The 17804-nt window shown below is 36.5% G+C and overlaps 1 protein-coding gene across 1 annotated transcript in view; it reads left to right on the plus strand.

Annotated features, from left to right (window-relative positions):
- MYO5B (myosin VB) overlaps positions 1-17804 on the plus strand; it is a 518558-nt gene that overhangs the window by 475021 nt on the left and 25733 nt on the right. The window contains exons 30-32 of the mRNA XM_051969631.1: positions 6265-6342; positions 10866-11064; positions 15271-15364. Coding sequence (XP_051825591.1) covers positions 6265-6342; positions 10866-11064; positions 15271-15364 — 371 coding nt within the window. The remainder of the gene's footprint in view (positions 1-6264; positions 6343-10865; positions 11065-15270; positions 15365-17804) is intronic.

The following is a 17804-nucleotide window of genomic DNA, read 5'->3' on the forward strand; positions in this document are numbered from 1 at the left end:
AAGGACTTATGTTAAAAAATATTACTTAACTCACCTCCAAATAAAGGACTTAGAGACTCAGAGTTTAAATTGAAACATTTTTCCTTTTTATTTTCTTTTCCTTTTGTTTTCCTTTGAAACATGGCTAATGGGGAAACATGAAGATATGAAGGTATAAATATCATCTTTCTTGATTTCACAATAAGTGGGGCAAGGATGGAGAGAAATAGAAAATTTGGAACTGACAATAAAAATTAAATTATATTTTTTAACTGTGGGGGAAAAGGAATTAATTTAGGAACAGTGATAAATACAAGCATAGTATGTTGGAGAGAGAGTTGGCCAAGTCAGGAAGATCTGGGCTGAAATCATGTTTCTGTCAAATACTATCTCTGTGACCTGGGTCAAGAAATTTCAGTTCTCTTGAGTCGCATTTTTGAAATGAGGTCTTGAAATGAGATATTGAAAACAAAATCTTTCTTGATCTTCTCATATCTATCTTTCCCTCCCTCTATCTCACCACCATTTATAGAGTCAGGAAGGAAAAAAGCCAAAATTAAGATTCATCTGTAAAATAAGACTAGATTAGCTGATCCCTTTTAGCTCCAAAATCTATAATCTTGTGGTCTGGATTATTTTATATTGTATTAGAAACTAAGGCACAGAGAGAGGGAAATAACTTGTTCTTTTTTTAAAAAATAATCTTTTTTTTCAGTTAACAAGAACTTTTTTGGGGGAAGGCAATCATGATTGAGTCACCTGCCCAGGGTCATACAGCTAGTACATGTCTGAGTTCAGATTTGAACTCAAGTCCTCCTGATTCTAGAACCAGTTGTTCTATCCACTGCATCAAGTATTTGACCTAAAAGTTTTTAAAATTAAAAATTAATAAGATTTGATCAAGATCACTCAGAGTTAGGAGCAGAATTAAAGAAGAACTAAACTTCTCATTCAATGTTCATTCTACTGGGTCACCTTTCCAACTCAATTTGCCAGAGTTAAGAAACCCTATAGGGCCAATCATTTAGCACAGAGACTGTACTAACATGGCCCGAGGGCAGCAGAGTATTCTATGTAAAAAACAGCTGTTGATTCCTAGTTCTCTAGTATACATATGCATGGCACATGTATGTATGGTACACAGATAATAATACCATGATATGTATATACATTATGCAAGTATACATGACATGACTCATGTTCTGAGTGGACCTTTTCTTACTAAGCACAATTAACCTTGTTTATTAATAGGAGAGTGTTTGGAGTGAAAGGGGAACTTCACTGAGATTTGCCTGAAGTCTTTATGGCTCGTGTATAATTAAGTTTAGACACCAGACTAAGAAATCTCTTCAGGTTCATGTTAACTGAATAAAATATGGGTGAAATGGAGCCTCTGAATTCTCAGATCTGGGTATAGAAATAATTCCTTTCACTATACCTGCTTAGACACTTATGATTTTCTCCTGGAGTTTAAAATGCCCCGATGTTTCTGAAAAATGTTGCAATTGCCAGCAACAACATATGCTTTTACTGAAAAACAGGTTGTCAAGTACTACAAATAATTTATGTGTTTTGTGATCACGTCTGAAACTTCAGATGTCTTGGGTTCCTCATTTCACAGAATGAAGACTTCTTGTATTCCTGATGTCTTCATAAACCAGACCAGGAAATAGGGTGGGGGGAAACAAAAGTGAAATCCAGACAGGCAATTTCAGAAGGTTTCTTTTTTTTTAGAGATAAGAATTTTATAATCCCAGTCCTAGAAAAGACCTTGAGAGGTCGAATGCTCTAACCCCATCATCACTAAGCAGATAACATTTCAACAATGTAGGAGAAGTGATTGCCAGTTTTTATTTCTGCAGAGCTCCTGGGATAGAGATTATATCACATTTTTTGCAGACCTATTCTAGTGTGTTATCACATTTATATAAAAGAATTTTTGGCATAGAATATAGAATCAAAAGGGCAATTAGGAGGTGCAATAGATACAGTGCTGACTCTGAAGTCAGAAAGACTTAAGTTCAAATGTAGCCTCAGACACCAACTAGCTGTGTGATCCTGAGCAAGTCACTTAAACCTATTTGCCTCATTTCCCTCATATGTAATATAAGCTGAAGAAGGAAATGGCACACCACTCTGGTATCTTTGTCAAGAAAACCCCAGATGGGATCACAAAGAGTGAGACTAAAACGACTGAAAATAAAAAGTAGAATCATTAGATACAAACATGAATATATACACATATGCATTTATATTTATATGTCAATCATTTTATACACCTATCACTGTACTGTGTAATAAGAAAAGAATTTGATAATTTTAGAAAAACATGGATAGATTTGTACAAAATAATAAAAAGTCTGAGCAGAACAAAGAGAACATTGTATACCGCAACAGCAATATTGTTTTAAGAACAACTAGGTCATTCTGACCATTATAAATACCCAAATTAACAAAAATAGAACCAAAGAGCTGGAAAGAAATCCTCAAGTTCATCTGAATTAAGTCCTTTACTTTTCACTGTATGATCCTGGGCAAATCACTTCTTGTCTCAGGGCCTCATTTTTCTTACGTGTAAAGATAGAGAATGAGACCAAATTATTTCTAATGTTCAGTCTATAATTAGACTAGTCTAATTCTAATCTAAAGAATCCTTTGATGTCACTTAGGGGGAACTTATAAGGGAAGGGGACAGAAGTCTAGTTTCCTGATTATTAGAAGAATATTGCTATCCAATCAAATGTTATTATGATTTAAATTTATCAAGTAAATAATGTTCAGTTGATGTCTGAAATATTGTCATCATGTAGAAGGCCATCAGCAAATATGAGTTGATTGATTTAATTCCCAGATTTATGCTTTTTATACTCTTTCATAGAATTGTGTTTTCTAATATACCCACTAGGTGGCATTTTAGAACAACAATAACTTAACTAGGGAAATCAGAAAAATCTTTCTCAGTTTTTGGCTGAAAAAAAAAATCCAAAAAGCTCTTTTGTCCTTTTTACCCCTTAACTTTCTTCCCATTCACTCTATCCTTTCCTTCTTCTATACCCTTATGATGATAATCCTTCCATTGATAAATATCTGAGGGTCTGATATGTCTTGAGCCATTTCTAGGTCAGGTATATTGAGAAGCAAACTACACTATTGAAAACTTTTGAGATTGTATGAACCTATCCGAAAAGCTGCAAGATACTTTAATTTGAAGATGTGAAAAAAAAGTTAATCACCAAAAATTAAAAGTCATAGAAAAATAGATCTAGAGTTAGAAAAGATCACAGCATCAGTCCACTCCACCTACCCTACCTTGTTACATATAGGTACATAAGCTGAGATCCTAGGAGATTGTAGCTTATCTTATTTAATAATAAAGGTAGAGGCACAATTTAAATACAAGTCATTTGATTCAAAACTAATGTGTCTTCTACTGTGCTGCCTTCTCAGATTTCTGCAAGACTTTCTTCAGTAGAGAAAGCAAGAGTGTTCTCTTCTAGAAGGGAAGGAAGGAAGAAGGGAGATGGTACGACTAAAATATTGTATGGATAGAATGCAGATAGCCATCTATAAGGTTTGAATGAAATAGTGCTAAAGGAATTCCCTCCATCCCCAAATAGGTCTTGTGTGGTAGGAAGAGCAATGAGGAGAATTCAAAGAGATCTGGGTTCTGCTTGAACTTTGGGGGTTCGGTTTCCTCATTTTACTTATCCTGCTTCCCTTGAGGGGTGGTTGTGAGGACTGAGCAAGACAATGGATGTGAAATCAGTGGAATATTTCTATGCTTTATGATATCAAAGGTCACTTTTACTTCTGAAAGTTTGTGATCTTTCCTCCAAAGATCAACCACATTTACAGATATTCCCAGCTATGTCATTGCTTTGGGTTAAAGAATAGCTTTAACTAAAAGACTCCAGTTAAAATATTATACCTATAAAATATATTACCTAGGCATTAGCACTTATTCATCTAGCTTCTTCACCTGGATGTCCTGCCAATCAATATTTCAAATCCACTTGTCCAAAAATAACATATCTTTTTTCACTAAACCTGTTCTTAATGACATCACTATGTCATTAAGTCAAGGTTACTACCATTCTTTTACCTTTTCTCCTATATTTGAATCTTTCTATGATTTGTGACTCATTCCTCTTATTGCCCATCAGTTGTTACCAAGTCCTACTGTTTCTACTCTTGAAGTCTTTTGTTACTCCCTTTGTCTCTACTTCCACTGTTACTACCCTAGGACCTGCCCCATTGCCACACTCTGGACTATTGTAAGAATATCCTAACAGGTCTCCTTCCCTTCACTTTTTCTCCCTCTGACCCATCTTCCACTTTTAGAATAACTTCCAGATCTTGTCAGACCTCTCCTCCATTTAAAAAACCTTCAATGACTTTTCATTGCCTTCTGAATATAATCAGTATTACTTTGCCTGGAGCTCACAATTCTAGCACTGTCCATATTTTTATGCTGCTTTCATTCTCTCTTCTCCATACTCTAGTATGTCTCTTTATATACCAAATATGACATTTGCTTTTTCCATGTTCATGCTTTTGCCCACCCCCTCTCTCTATATATATATCCCCTAGAATTCTCTCCTTCTCCCTCCTTACCTATTGAATCCCTATTCTTCCTTTGAAACCTAACTCATAAGCTAACTCTTCTAAAGAAGAGAGAAAAATGCTCTCACCCTCCGTCTTGTCCTTAGTAATGAATTTTGCCCCCTTTGTTCTATAAACCTCTAATGTAATAATGAATAGGAATCCTATTAGAAAATAAGCTCCATATTATTTTCACTTTCATTGTTGTTTTTTTCTTGTGGTTTGTCCCTTTTTTTCTGATTCTTCTTTTAAAACATGACTAATGTGGAAGTATGTTTAATATGATATCTTAATTTTGATTAATATAACTAATTATATTAATGTAACTAATTAATATAATTGATATAATATTGAATTAATATAACATCAGATTGCTTACCATCTTGGGAGGAAAAAAGGGAAAGTGGAAAGGAAAATAGAAATCAAAATCTTATACAAGTGAATGTTGAAAACCAAAAAAAAAAAAAAATAGCTAAAAAAATTTTTTTAAAGAAATTTAAAAAGAAAGAGAATAAGCTCCATGAGGGCAATTGCAGTGTATTATCCAATGCCCTTATTAGTATCTATTGCCTCAAACCAATGGCAGTAAGTACTTTTGTAATGAACAGATCACAGAGCAGAAGAGTTCTGTAAATTCCTCAGCACAGAGTGAGAACAGGGTGTGAGTTTGTGAATAAGGAGAAGAGAGTAGTAGTATGGGAATGAGAAAAGTCTGATATTCTAGGTACTATATAGAGATGGACAGATGGATGGAACCGTTCAATTTTCAAATACAAGGCACTAAGTTGCTTTTTTTGCACATAACTCTGGAGCAGTGCTTGGCATTAGGGCTGGCTAATATTCACTTGTCCTCAAAAATTTTAGAATCCAAGACAGGAAAAACATGCTACGAAATAGCCACTCTCTGAACAAAAGACACCAGATTTTTGCATGCATTCCTCTTTTTTTTTATTTTTTTTATTTAAGCAGTGCCAGATTGTCTCAAAATCATTAACGTCATGAATCTGTAGGTGGTGAGGTAGTGGTGAATCATTCTGTCTTCCTGCTTGGCATTCTAAATCATTTGCTATATCATCTCGAGTACTCTCATCCCCTCTACCCACCGATGAAGTGGACTCTTTCCTCTGCATTTTGGCTTTGCAAGCTTTCCTTGCTCTCTTTCTCTCCCTGAGCCTTGGTCATTCAGGTAAATGCAACTGTGTGTGTGTGTGTGTGTGTGTGTGTGTGTGTGTGTGTGTGTGTATAGCCTTTGATTGTGCTTTGGGAGTTTATCCATCCTCCTCCTCATTAGGGCTGATTCCCAGAGGCACCACATGTAAGTTATCCTTTTCTGCATCTTTGGTGATGTGTTTGCCCTGCAGGGTTTATTTGCAGTAATCAAAGGTGATGATGGCACAAGGTACGAAAGGTCTGTCCCCCACATGGTTAACTAGACATAGAAACAAAGAGACTGATAATCCCCCCAGGTTTTGCCACGCATTTGAGAGGGATGCGATAAGATAATCATCTTATCTTTCACTTACCTGAATGCTATCCTTCCATCTGTGTCCTTCCTTCCTTTATTTTTGAATCATAGCTAGGCTCACTGGGCTTTCTTAACTTTCCCTTCTGATATATCTGTCTAACTATCTCTCTTTTCTATCTACTGGTTTCCTTTTTTTTTCTCCTGTCCTTTATTTCTAGCAAGACTGAGGACTGGGGATATTTGAATGAAGATGGAGAACTCGGCTTAGCCTACCAAGGCCTAAAGCAAGTTGCCAGGTCAAATAATCTTGTTTCCTTCCTGCTTCTGCTCTGCCTGTTTTGCCTGTTCAGCTACTTGTTCTGGCTTTATATTAACAAAAGTAGAAGTAGGGTCGTGGGTTACCCACTAAGACTTTTTACATGCTTGGTGCCTGATGTCTCAATCCTGTTCTCACTGTTCTTTTTGTAGTAGGGCTAGAGCTGTCCCATGAACAGGGAAATCATGGGAGTCTCAATACCTTACATTTGTCCAGAGCTGGAATAGGTTTTTGGCAGGGTTGGTTTAGTTTTGTTGCAAGATAATTGGGGTTAAATGACTTGCCTAGGATCACACAGCTAGTAAGTATTAAGTGTCTGATAAGTGCCTGATGCTGGGTTTGAACTCAACTCCTGACTTTAGAGTTGGTGCACTATCTAGCTGCCCCCCAGAGCTGGAGTCTTTTCTAAGAAATTCCATGTATATTTTCTCCTTTAACTTTTATAACTTCCCAGTAGAGGCAGGATGGACATTTTAACTCCCATTTTATATAAATAAACTTAGGACCAGAAAGGATAAATAACTTTGCCCAACATCATATGGAGATTAAGAAATCCAGTTTTTTTCAATTTTTAAGACATAATTTTTATCATAAATTTAAGCAGCTTCTACGATAGTCATCAAATAAACAAGAGATAAGAAGGAGAACTGGAATTGAAATCAATAGAAACCTGGATTTTAATTTCTTTGACCCATGATAGCATTATGTGCTATGTGTGATTATGGGCAAGCTGCTGAATATCTCTAATCTTCCATTTCTCTTTTGTAAGAGTAAATCTAATAACTTGTGTGGTGCCCATCTTATAGGATGGTTATGAGGATCAAATGGGAAAGTGAACATAATGCCCCTGTAAAATTTAAAGTAACTATTTTATCAATAGCAAATAATAACTATTATTACTACCAAAATAAGGAATAAAATCATGCATTAATTATTTGTAGTCTGTCAAGAAGGTAATGTTCATTTTAGCAAAAGAGTGACAAAAATATCTTATTTGTTATGTGCCCTTCTGTTCATTTTTCCATCTGTGCTAAATTTTATTGCTTTCAAATTACAGTTAGTGTAGTGTACAGAGAGGTAGCAAGGAATGGCCCAGGGGATGGGGTGCTAGACAGACTGGAGCCAGGAATGTCATATAACCCCAGGCAAATAACTGAACCTCACTAAGCCTCAGTTTCCTTATTTATAAAATAGGAATAAAAGCACCTTCCTCAAGGAATTGTTGTGAAGATTGAATCAAATGATCTATATAAAGCCCTTCCTAAACCTTAAAGCATTGCATAATTGTGAAGAGTTGTAATAGTTTTGTTCTGGTCCCATTTTCTTTGCACTACTCTTGTTGGTTAAGCATTCTGGTCATGGTTGACTCTTGGTAATCTCATTTGATGTTTTCTTGACAGGGATAGTGAAATGGTTTATCATTTTCTTCTCCAGCTCATTTTACAGATGAGGAAACTGAGGCAAACTGGGTGAAGTGATTTGTTTAGGATCACACAGCTAATAAGTTTTGAGGTCTTCCTGATTCCAGGCCTGATGTTTTATCTATTGTACTACCAAGCTGTTCCTTACCATAGCAATTTGAGCCTCATATTATGCAGTAGTTAGTTTAAAGGCTATTGGAAGAAACCAGATTTGTATCTAACCAAAGACTTTGAACAGCTTTCTGGAGCCCACTGTGATAGAGACAAATCCCTTTGGGTAATGTTAAGAAAGCTGTTTTAGCTTTCTTTTCTTTAACAGATATTCTCAAACTGAACTAGGCTTTCACGTATTGGGCAGAAATTAGAGAATCTCCAGGTATGAGGGAAGGAAAAGATGATTTCTTATCACCTAGAACCAAGGTGATGAGAGAGATAGCATTTCTGTTGAAGCCATTTCCTCAGGAGCCTGGTCAGTTGGCTATAGGAGTAGAGAGGATGTTTAAGTGGGTGAAGGGAGCAATCAGCACCAACCACTTAACTCCCATGAAGTGGGAATTTGTAGCCTTTCATTCCTGCTGACCTTCCTGGTGTTCAGTTATCTTTTTCTTCATGAAAGGTATCCTAACCTTAAGAGCTGACACTTTCCAGCAACTGACCTGAAACAGTAAAATAATTCAGCTTGTAAATGGCCACTCCATACCCCTTAATGGGAGTTAAGTGGTTGGTGTTGATTGGTTCCTCCAATTTCCAAAAGTAGCCTCTCAAATAGCAAGAAACTACTCCCAGTAGGAAGTTTCTGTGCTCGTTTTCCAGACACTTATGACTCTAAGAGTCCCTGGAAACATCTCCTAGTTTACACAGTAAACGGTTGTCTTATGTAAATGCTATTGTAGCTTTGCCTCCTGAAATGTGGTAGAGTGGATTAGGTCACCAGAGTTAGACTCGAGAAAACCTGTATTCAAATACTACCTTGGGTATTTACTAACTATATGTCTTTTCCCTTATAGTATTACAGTTTTTTCATCTGTAAAATGGACATGTTAGAATTAATGTCTGGCCTCTAGAGTCTCTTCCAAATCTTAATTTACTATGCTCTGATATATACATGTAAGGCCAGTTTTTTTCGTATTTAAGTATTGATGACATATGTGCACTATACATGATACTGTGCTAGAGACTGGTTGCGTTTTTTCCTTATATCCTGAAGAAGGCTGGGAGATAGATTTGTATCTAGTAAGTTCTGGGCTATATTTGGAATACAGATCTATCTAGAATATCAGCATTTTATATGAATAATAAATATTGGATATTTTAGAGTGAAACTAAGGCTCCACAGTCAATATTTACATTTCCTTGATTTCCTCTCATCACTCTTAAGGTGTGAGTCTGAAGAGTCAGTGATCAAATATGTTAGCATGCAAAGGGAAGGGACATCTTTCCTTAATCATCATGAAATCCTCATCCTCATTCACTAAACAATAAAAAACTACATTTATATTGCTGTAAATGAAGCTTAAAGTACTTTATGGTTGCATATGCCTTCTCATTTGAATCTCATGAAAAATTTGTGAAAAGAATATAAAAATCATTGCTATTTTACAGATGAGGAAATTGAGGCTCATAGAAGTTAAGTGAATTACCCAACAACACACAACTATCAAGTGATAGATCTGAGACTTTTGGGTCAAAGCTCATTACACTATGTTACTTCCCAAAGAGTAGTGCTAGCCCAAAGTCACACAGTTAACTAGAATCTAGCACCCAAATGTCTTTTCCTTTCTCCTAGTTACTCTAATCTAGATCCCTCTGCCTCTAACAAACCAGTTAATGTTCTTAGTTCATCCTGAACTTTCTTTACCAACAATTTTTTTCCAAATAGTTTTTTAAGCTATTTTAAAAGTATATCTGTGCAAACAGAGGATGTTAGGGGATAAAGGAACAAATATTCAATTTTTTTTCAAAAGTTTGTAATGAATACAGTGAAAAGAGCAAGTACAATTTTTTCAGTAGTGTTTTATTTTTCCAAATACATGCAAAAACAGTTTTTAACATTCACTTTTGTAAAACCTTGTATTCCAAATTTTTCTCTCTCCCCCCAAGACAATAAATAATCAAGATATGTGCAGTTCTTCTAAACCTATTTCCATATATGTCATGCTGCACAAGAAAAATCAAAGGGAAAAACATGAAGAAAAAACTAAGCAAACAAATAACAGCATAACATAAAAAAGGTAAAAAAGTACTATGCTTTGATCTACATTCAGCCTAAGAATAGAGATGGCACTTTCCATCACAAATCTATTAGTATTGCTTTGAATCACCTCATTGATGGAAAGAGCCAAGTCCATCACAATTGATCATCACATAATCTTGTTGGTTGTGTACCATGTTTTCTTGGTTCAAGAGCAAGTAGTTTGGAGGCAGTAGTCCTGGATTTAAATCCCAACTCTGACCCTTCCTAGCTGTATGATCTTGGACAAGTAACTTTGCCCTTTCCACATCTGTAAAATGAGAGTAATGATTTATTCTTATCTTACAGAGTGGTTGTGAGGAGGGTGTTTTGCCAACCCTCAAGCACTATGAAATGTGAACTATTATTTTTATGAAAGGGAAAACAACTAGATCAACTCATCAGTCACTTAGCAAACATTTGTTAATCTCTTCTCTGTGCCAATGTTTTCTTCCAACAAAAGGGTTCCCGTTTGGCCTTTGTGGTGAGTGTCAGTATTTTTGTGATAACTATAGCACCCTAGTAAAACATAAGGAGAAGTTATTCTTTGCTCTGGTATCTTAACCTTGAAATTGCCCTTATTGCCAAAATTCCCCATATTTTTAACAGTTAGGAAGTGACACAAGTCCTGTGATGGCCCATTTTTGCCATTAGCTTTTTCAGAATGGTTTTGCTTGCTCGTCCCAAAATTCTCATTTTCTTTGTCCTGTCAGTGTCTCAGCTTGCATCCTCTGCTGAAAGTCAGCTTTTGTTGCTTCTCTGAGAAGCCAGCCTAATGTTCTGTGTGTGTCTCTTCTCAACTGAGGTCAGGGATTTGACAAATAAGTTAGTGTGCTCTCCTTCCTTTTGTAGGTTATTGGAAGCACAGCTCCAGGCCCAGAGCAGAGAGCACGAGGAAGAGATGGAGTCACTGAGGAGCCAGATTGAAACCTTAAAGGAAGAGATGGACAAGCAGCAGCAGAGCTTCTGTCAGACGCTCCTCTTGTCTCCTGAGGCGCAGGTGGAATTTGGAGTCCAACAAGAAATATCCCGGCTGACCAATGAAAACCTGGTAAGGAGACCACATGTACTACCTAAAAGTCTTGTCTTAGTAGAAATGTGTATAGTCACATGGTGATGTAAATCATGCCCTTGCCCCTAGAGCAGGAATAAGAGCTGTACAATGTATTATTATGTCAGCATAACAAATACCATGTGCTAGGAACAACGTAGATAAATACTAGAGAAATAAAAGAACTTACAGTCTGGATGGCAGTTAGGTGGCACAGTAGATAGAGCACTGGCCCTGCAGTCAGGAGGACCTGAGTTCAAATATGGCCTCAGACACTTAACATTTCCTAGCTGTGTGACCCTGGGCAAGTCACTTAACCCCAGTCACCTCAAAAAAAAAAAAAAAAAAAAGAGCTTAACATTTAGCTAGGGAGATAAGATGTACATACACAAAACATATAACCACAAAGGGCAACATGATGAGAGATCCCATGAGATAAATGGCAGATTTAACAGCAAATTTACAGAAGTGAAAGGTCAATATGGATTAGAGTAGAAAGAAGGGAGGGAAAGAGAGAAAGAAGGAAGGAGGAGGGAGGGAAGGAAGGGAGATGTTTCATCATAAAGTTTTTAGAATTCTCGTGAGTCATTGTGTTAATCAGTGATCCTAAGTCTTTTAAAGTTGATTATTTGTATAAATTGTTCTCCTGGTTCTGCTCACTTCATTTTGTATCGATTCACACAAATCTTGCCACAATTTTTTAAACCATCTACATTTCTGACAGCACAGTGGTGTTCCATCATAGTCATATAGCATGACTTGTTCAGCCATTCCTCAATTAATGGGTACCCCCTAAATTCCCAATTCTTTGATACCACAATAAGAGCTACCATAAATTATATATATCTACACACACACACACACACACACACTTTTTTTTTTCTTCTTTCTTTGATCTCTTTTGGGTATAGACCTAGTAGCAATATTGCTGAGTCAAAGACTAAGCATAGTTTAATAGCTTTGGGGGCATAAACATGGTGGACTTTTAACAGTTGTTTCATGTCTAAAATCCAAGGAAAAACAGTGTGATTTAGGGCAGAAATAGAGCATTGGACTCATATTCAGGAAGACCTAGTTTAGCTCCTTCTAACACACAGGATCAGATGAGTAATTCATCTCTTAGTTTTTTCCATAAAATGGTGATGATCTTCCTCCTCACCCCCAGGTTATACTGAGGATCAAGTGAAACAATAGCAATGTCAATATTATTTTGAAATGGGGACTGATAACATTCTTTATATAGGATAATGGAGTTCATGTTCACAGTTAACATTTTTTTATCATTATTGTTATGAAATTTGAAAAAATTCCAGCATGTTTTATGACATTTTATTGAAGGAATTGGTTTAGCCCAGGGAATAGAAATTCTGGGAAGATGATAACTCTCTTTGATGTATTACAAAGTATATTGTTTTGTGTTTTGTTAGCTCCAGAAACCAGAATCAGTGGCATTGGATAGAACTTGTGATAGAAATTTGGTAACAAAGTTGTCCAAAAGTTGAATAGGTTCTCTTTCCTAAGAAGTCTTCAAAAGAAAAGCTAGATAACTATTTGTTGAGTAGAGTATAGTGAGGATTCCTTTTACATGTTGGCTTAAATGGCTGCTGAGATCCCTTCTAACCCCGAAAATATAATGCTATTGTAATATTTGTCTCAGAATCCCCTTTTGGACACAAAGATCTATTGATCAGTCAGTAGCACATAACATCCTGACCCAGGACTTTACTGTGCTGATAATATCACTTATCAGTTCTGTCCCTGTCCCCTTGAAAGAGGATGGACACTTGACTGCTGGGGCCTGAGTGGTAAGAAACAACCAGAGTGAACCATGGTTTTGGGAGCCAGAAGAAAGAAATTATAAGGACACTGTTCAAAAGGAAAATAGGTAAATTGGTAAAGAAGTTAAGACCTCCTGGGAACTAATTTAGGCTTCAAACTGTAGTACTCTCTATGTAAAGTAACATGGCAATTTACACATTTTTTTCCTAAAATTGCTACTTTCATACTCAAAAACTTTAAAATTTATTCCAAACAAGTTTATTCTTGTTCTATGTTGAGTCAGCTGAGAGAGGCAGGAATGTTTTGCACAAGTCCCTGAACATATATGAGAAATAAGCCTCAAGAGCTTAACTAAATAGCCTTGATTCTGGCTCATTGTTGAGGGCTTTCCCCTACTACTCGCGTGACCCAAGAGAAAGAACATGGCTCTCACACTGCATTATCCCTGAGGACTAACACTTTCACCTGGGATGGCCTATTTGTCCTTTATGAATGTGTTGTATATGACAGAGTAAAGAGATTTTCTTACTGTCTAAGTTGGGGGGGGGAAAAAAAGCAATGTAAATGGAATAGGGATTAGAAGGAAATTCTATTGCTTCAGGGTAGAGTTAAATGGTAACAACTTCCCGAAGTAATGAGTTGGAAGCCTAAGAAAAAGAAAGGAATTATATTTATCTACAAACTCTCATCCTTCCCATCCACTCAATTACCCTATATTTCCAAGCAGGGTCCAGTTTAGTGCTAAAAAATTTAATTAGGCCCCAGTGATCCACAGATTTTAAGTTCTAAAAAGCTAACTAATTCTTAGCTTCTTGTCTAAGTGGCGTGATAAGAATCAGTTTAATAATCTAGGACATGCAATGCTCTTATGGATTTTTCCCTTTGATTAAAAACAAAGAAATTGAGTCATATTGTTGAGTAGAAGATGCAATTTACTTATACATATAAAGACATATTTTGGTGTATATATACACATGTTGTTTGATTCTTTAATTCATGTCTGACTTCATAATCTCATTAGAACTTTTCTTGACAAAGATACTAGAATAGTTTGCCATTTCTTCTCCATTTCATTTTACAGATGAGGAAATTGAGGTAAAGAAGATTAAGTATCTTGCCTGGGGTCACCAGCTAGTAAGTGTCTGAGCCCAGGTTTGCATTCAGATGAATTCAAGATGAATCTTTCTGATTCCAAGCTTGGTACTTACTCACTGTGACACCTAGCTGCTCATATTTGAGGTGGAGAAAAAGATAGCTGTGACTAAAGATCAGAAACCTAACAAATGATCCAAATGAGAGGTTAAAGGGTATAAAAAGACATTGACTAATCGTGGAACCCTGATGTAAAACTGAAGATGCAGGAAATTTAAGCCAGTTTACAAATTAGTAAAACACCCTCATTTCTCCAGGGCCACATTAAAATAGAATTTCTCCCTTGAACCAAACAAATTGTTACCCTTGGCAATAAAAATGTAAGTGGAGTCACCTGCCATGGTAAAAGCATGGTGTAAATCAGTCTTTATTATGAGCCCCCATCCCGAGGATCTAAGTCCTAAGTTGGCAAATGAGTAAAGCTGAAGATGCAGGAAATTCAAACAAGTTTACAAATTTGTAAAACACCCTTATTTCTCCAGGGCCATATTAAAACAGAACTTCTCCCTTGAACCGAACAAATTGTTACCCTTGGCAATAGAAACATAAGTGGAGTCATCTGCCATGGTAAAAGCATGGTGTAAATCAGTCTTTATTATGAGCTTCCATCCAGAGGATTCAGGTCCTCAGTTAGCAAATGAGTTCCCCATTTTCATTTTGGGGGGTGGGATGGGATGGGGAAGAGGGAGGTGGATAAGGAAGGAATTTGGTATTATAGTTGAAAATAGGAGAGAAGAAAAAAGCTTCTTCCTCCACTTATTTCATGGACTATAGGGAAAGGGACTTTCAGGGACATATAGCAACTGTTACTAACAATGAAATCATTCCTAATTACACTAGGTCCCTTATGGTCATTGCTCAGTTAACTTTGTTCCCAGTGGCTGCTGAGAACTCAGAAGGAATTGTAGCAACAGTGGGGCTTCAGCCACCATCTTGCTTTTTCTCCCAGTTCTAATTGGTCTCGTGCAAATCACCTACCTCACCCAGATCTAGAGGGTACACCTCTTGTGTACCCAAATTGGGTGTGTACTTCCTTCTGGGTTGACAAGGAAACATGAGAAACTGGGATTTGTCAGGCTGCCAGGAGGCTTGAATGTCAAGTTATTTGTATAGTCTAATGTGAAAACAAACTCTGAATTGGACCTGGCTCCTGGCTGTCCAATGGTACCTGCTATTCTTCAGAGACAACTGTTGGCAGGGTTTGGATGAGCCCCTTTCTTGGAATACACAGGATTTACACATCTTTTTCCTCTAAATTCTTACATTTGGTTTTAGGACCTCAAAGAGTTGGTAGAAAAACTGGAAAAGAATGAGAAGAAACTGAAAAAACAATTGAAGATTTATATGAAGAAAGTCCAGGATCTAGAAGGTACTTAATAATGATGATGAGAGTTGGCATTTCTGGGCATGGAGAGAGAAGGGGCAGAACCTAGGATTAGGTAGTTGTTCTGAGAGAAGTTTATCTGGGAAAAGTGAATTTTTGTTTCCTATTTTTTGCTAAGAACTTTCCTGACTTTTTGAGTACTTCTTTCTACTTATTAAGATCTTATTGTTTTGTTTCTTTGTTTCCTTGAATATATATCCATAAAATCTATTACAAAATACATTGTAATAAAAGCAAAGAGATCATAACAAGTGCTCTAGAAAAATTTGAGAAGAGAAAATCACTTGAACCTAAGACACAGGTTCCTGAACATGATACCTGAGCTGGACTTTGAAGGAAAAGCAGGACTTCAACATACATGTTTCCTCTTGCTCAGTCGTTCAGTTGTGTTTAATTCTTATGATTTCATGGGGTTTTCTTGGCAAAGATACTGGAGTAGTTGCCCTTTTCCTTCTCCAGTTTATTTTACAGATAAGGAAACTGAGGCAAACAGGGTTAAATGTTGTCCAGAGTCACACAGCTAGTGAGTGTCTGAGGCCAGATTTGAACTCAGAAAATTGAATGAGTCTTCCTGACTCCAGGCCTTCGGTTTTATCCACTGCATCACTTAACTACCCAAACATATCCTCAGCTGTTCAAAAAACTTCAGTAGCTTTCCATGGCACCTCTACAGTCCCTATCTCTAAATATCTTTTTCTATATCTACTCTCTATATTTATTCTCTTCATCTCTTTCTCCTTATCCCCTAAAAAGTACCTTCCCTAACTGTTCTAGCTAGAATGAATTTTCAGTCCCTGATTTCAAGTATATTTTACCTTCACCACTTTTTTGGCATTTAGCATATTATGCTTTTATATTGTTATCAATATCTATAATCTTTTTATATTATTTTCTATATCCATTGTCTATATATTGATACATTTGTTCAAAGTAGTTATGTCATATCTTATAAATCTTTGTGCCCTCTCATGGCCCTGCATACAGTAGGTCGTCAGTAAAAGTTTGTTAGTTGGGAATCTCCATTTTATTCATGTTAGCTTCTTACATTATGTCAACACCTCAACATTTCTTTCCCTTGGTTCAAACCAATTAGTTTCATTTTTATTTTTGTAGGCTGTTATGATATAAGAAGCACAATTATATGATGAGTCTTTCCAGAAACCTACCTAGCCTTTATGTTTGAACTAGCTAACTGAAAATTTTTTTCTGACTAAATGCTTCTAGAAAGCCAATCACCTATCAGTTCTGAAATCCTCATGACCATGGACAAGGATTATTATTATTAAATGTTTAGTTTTGAGGTTGAAATTATTAATTAAAAGCTATCTTGCCCATTTCCCCTTTTCTTTTTGTGGAATTAAAGAATCAGCCATCTTATATATCTTCCATTGAGATATTAGAATTTTCAGACACAGGTAGACTGGACCTTTGAAATCATCCAGTCTAACCCTTTGCCCCTAGAGGCTCTATATGAAATATCCAATAAAAATAGTTCTCCCTTACCCTTCACTACAACTTTATAGAGAAGATAATGCTTGTTTTTATTTTTGTCTTTGTGTCATAGTATCTAGAAATGGAGAACTGGCCTGAGACTTAGGAAAACCTGTATTCAAATTCTACCCCAACACACTGGCTGTGTTAACCTGGTCAAGTCATTTAATCTCTCAATGTCCCCTTCAGCTCTGTTGTAAAGGGAGTTTCCTCATTGAGAATTCCTTATATCAAAGATATCGTGGATCACTTTGCTGGCTTTTAAATCCTGATGACTAGCAGAGTACATGGTTCATAGTAAATACAATTAAATGCTAATGACATTAAATCAGATTCTGTAAATATGCACAGTGCTATATCATAATGCCCATGGTTTTTTGACTAATCTAAATGACCCTTTTGCTTCAGGTGCCCATTCTCTCTCCTGTGATCCTAAATGGGAACAAAGAACTAAAAGATGTCCTGTCCATTATGGAATTATTAGGATTAATTAATAGGAGCAGCCATCATCCCTAATGTTATATATGCCCCTGAAGAGAGATTAGAATTTTCAAGCACAGGTAGACCAGGCCAGTGAGTATTATTACGGTTGCTGTCATAAGTCCTTCAGGCAGCTGGGCTTGTCTCTGCCCTTGTAAAGTGTTTAAAAAAAAAAAAAAAAAGAAAAGAAAAAAATTAGAAGGCTGTGCACAGTGAACTGCTAGAGACTCTTAGGAGAGGCCAGAGGTTAGGGTTTTGTCCTAGGAAGCTGAAAATCCTAATATGTCAGGTAGAGGCCTGATCTTCCTTCTACTCACTGATTACGGGTCTTTTCTACCCAAGTGATTCTTTTGTGAAGGCAAACTAGATCATCTTTTGCTTCAATTCCTACCTAGCCTTTACTGAATATATGTTGCCTCAGACAAAATAAGACCAGGGAAAGACTTTAGCTTAA

Source organism: Antechinus flavipes, chromosome 1 (assembly GCF_016432865.1).
Source record: "Antechinus flavipes isolate AdamAnt ecotype Samford, QLD, Australia chromosome 1, AdamAnt_v2, whole genome shotgun sequence".
In the NCBI taxonomy this organism is placed as follows: domain Eukaryota; kingdom Metazoa; phylum Chordata; class Mammalia; order Dasyuromorphia; family Dasyuridae; genus Antechinus; species Antechinus flavipes.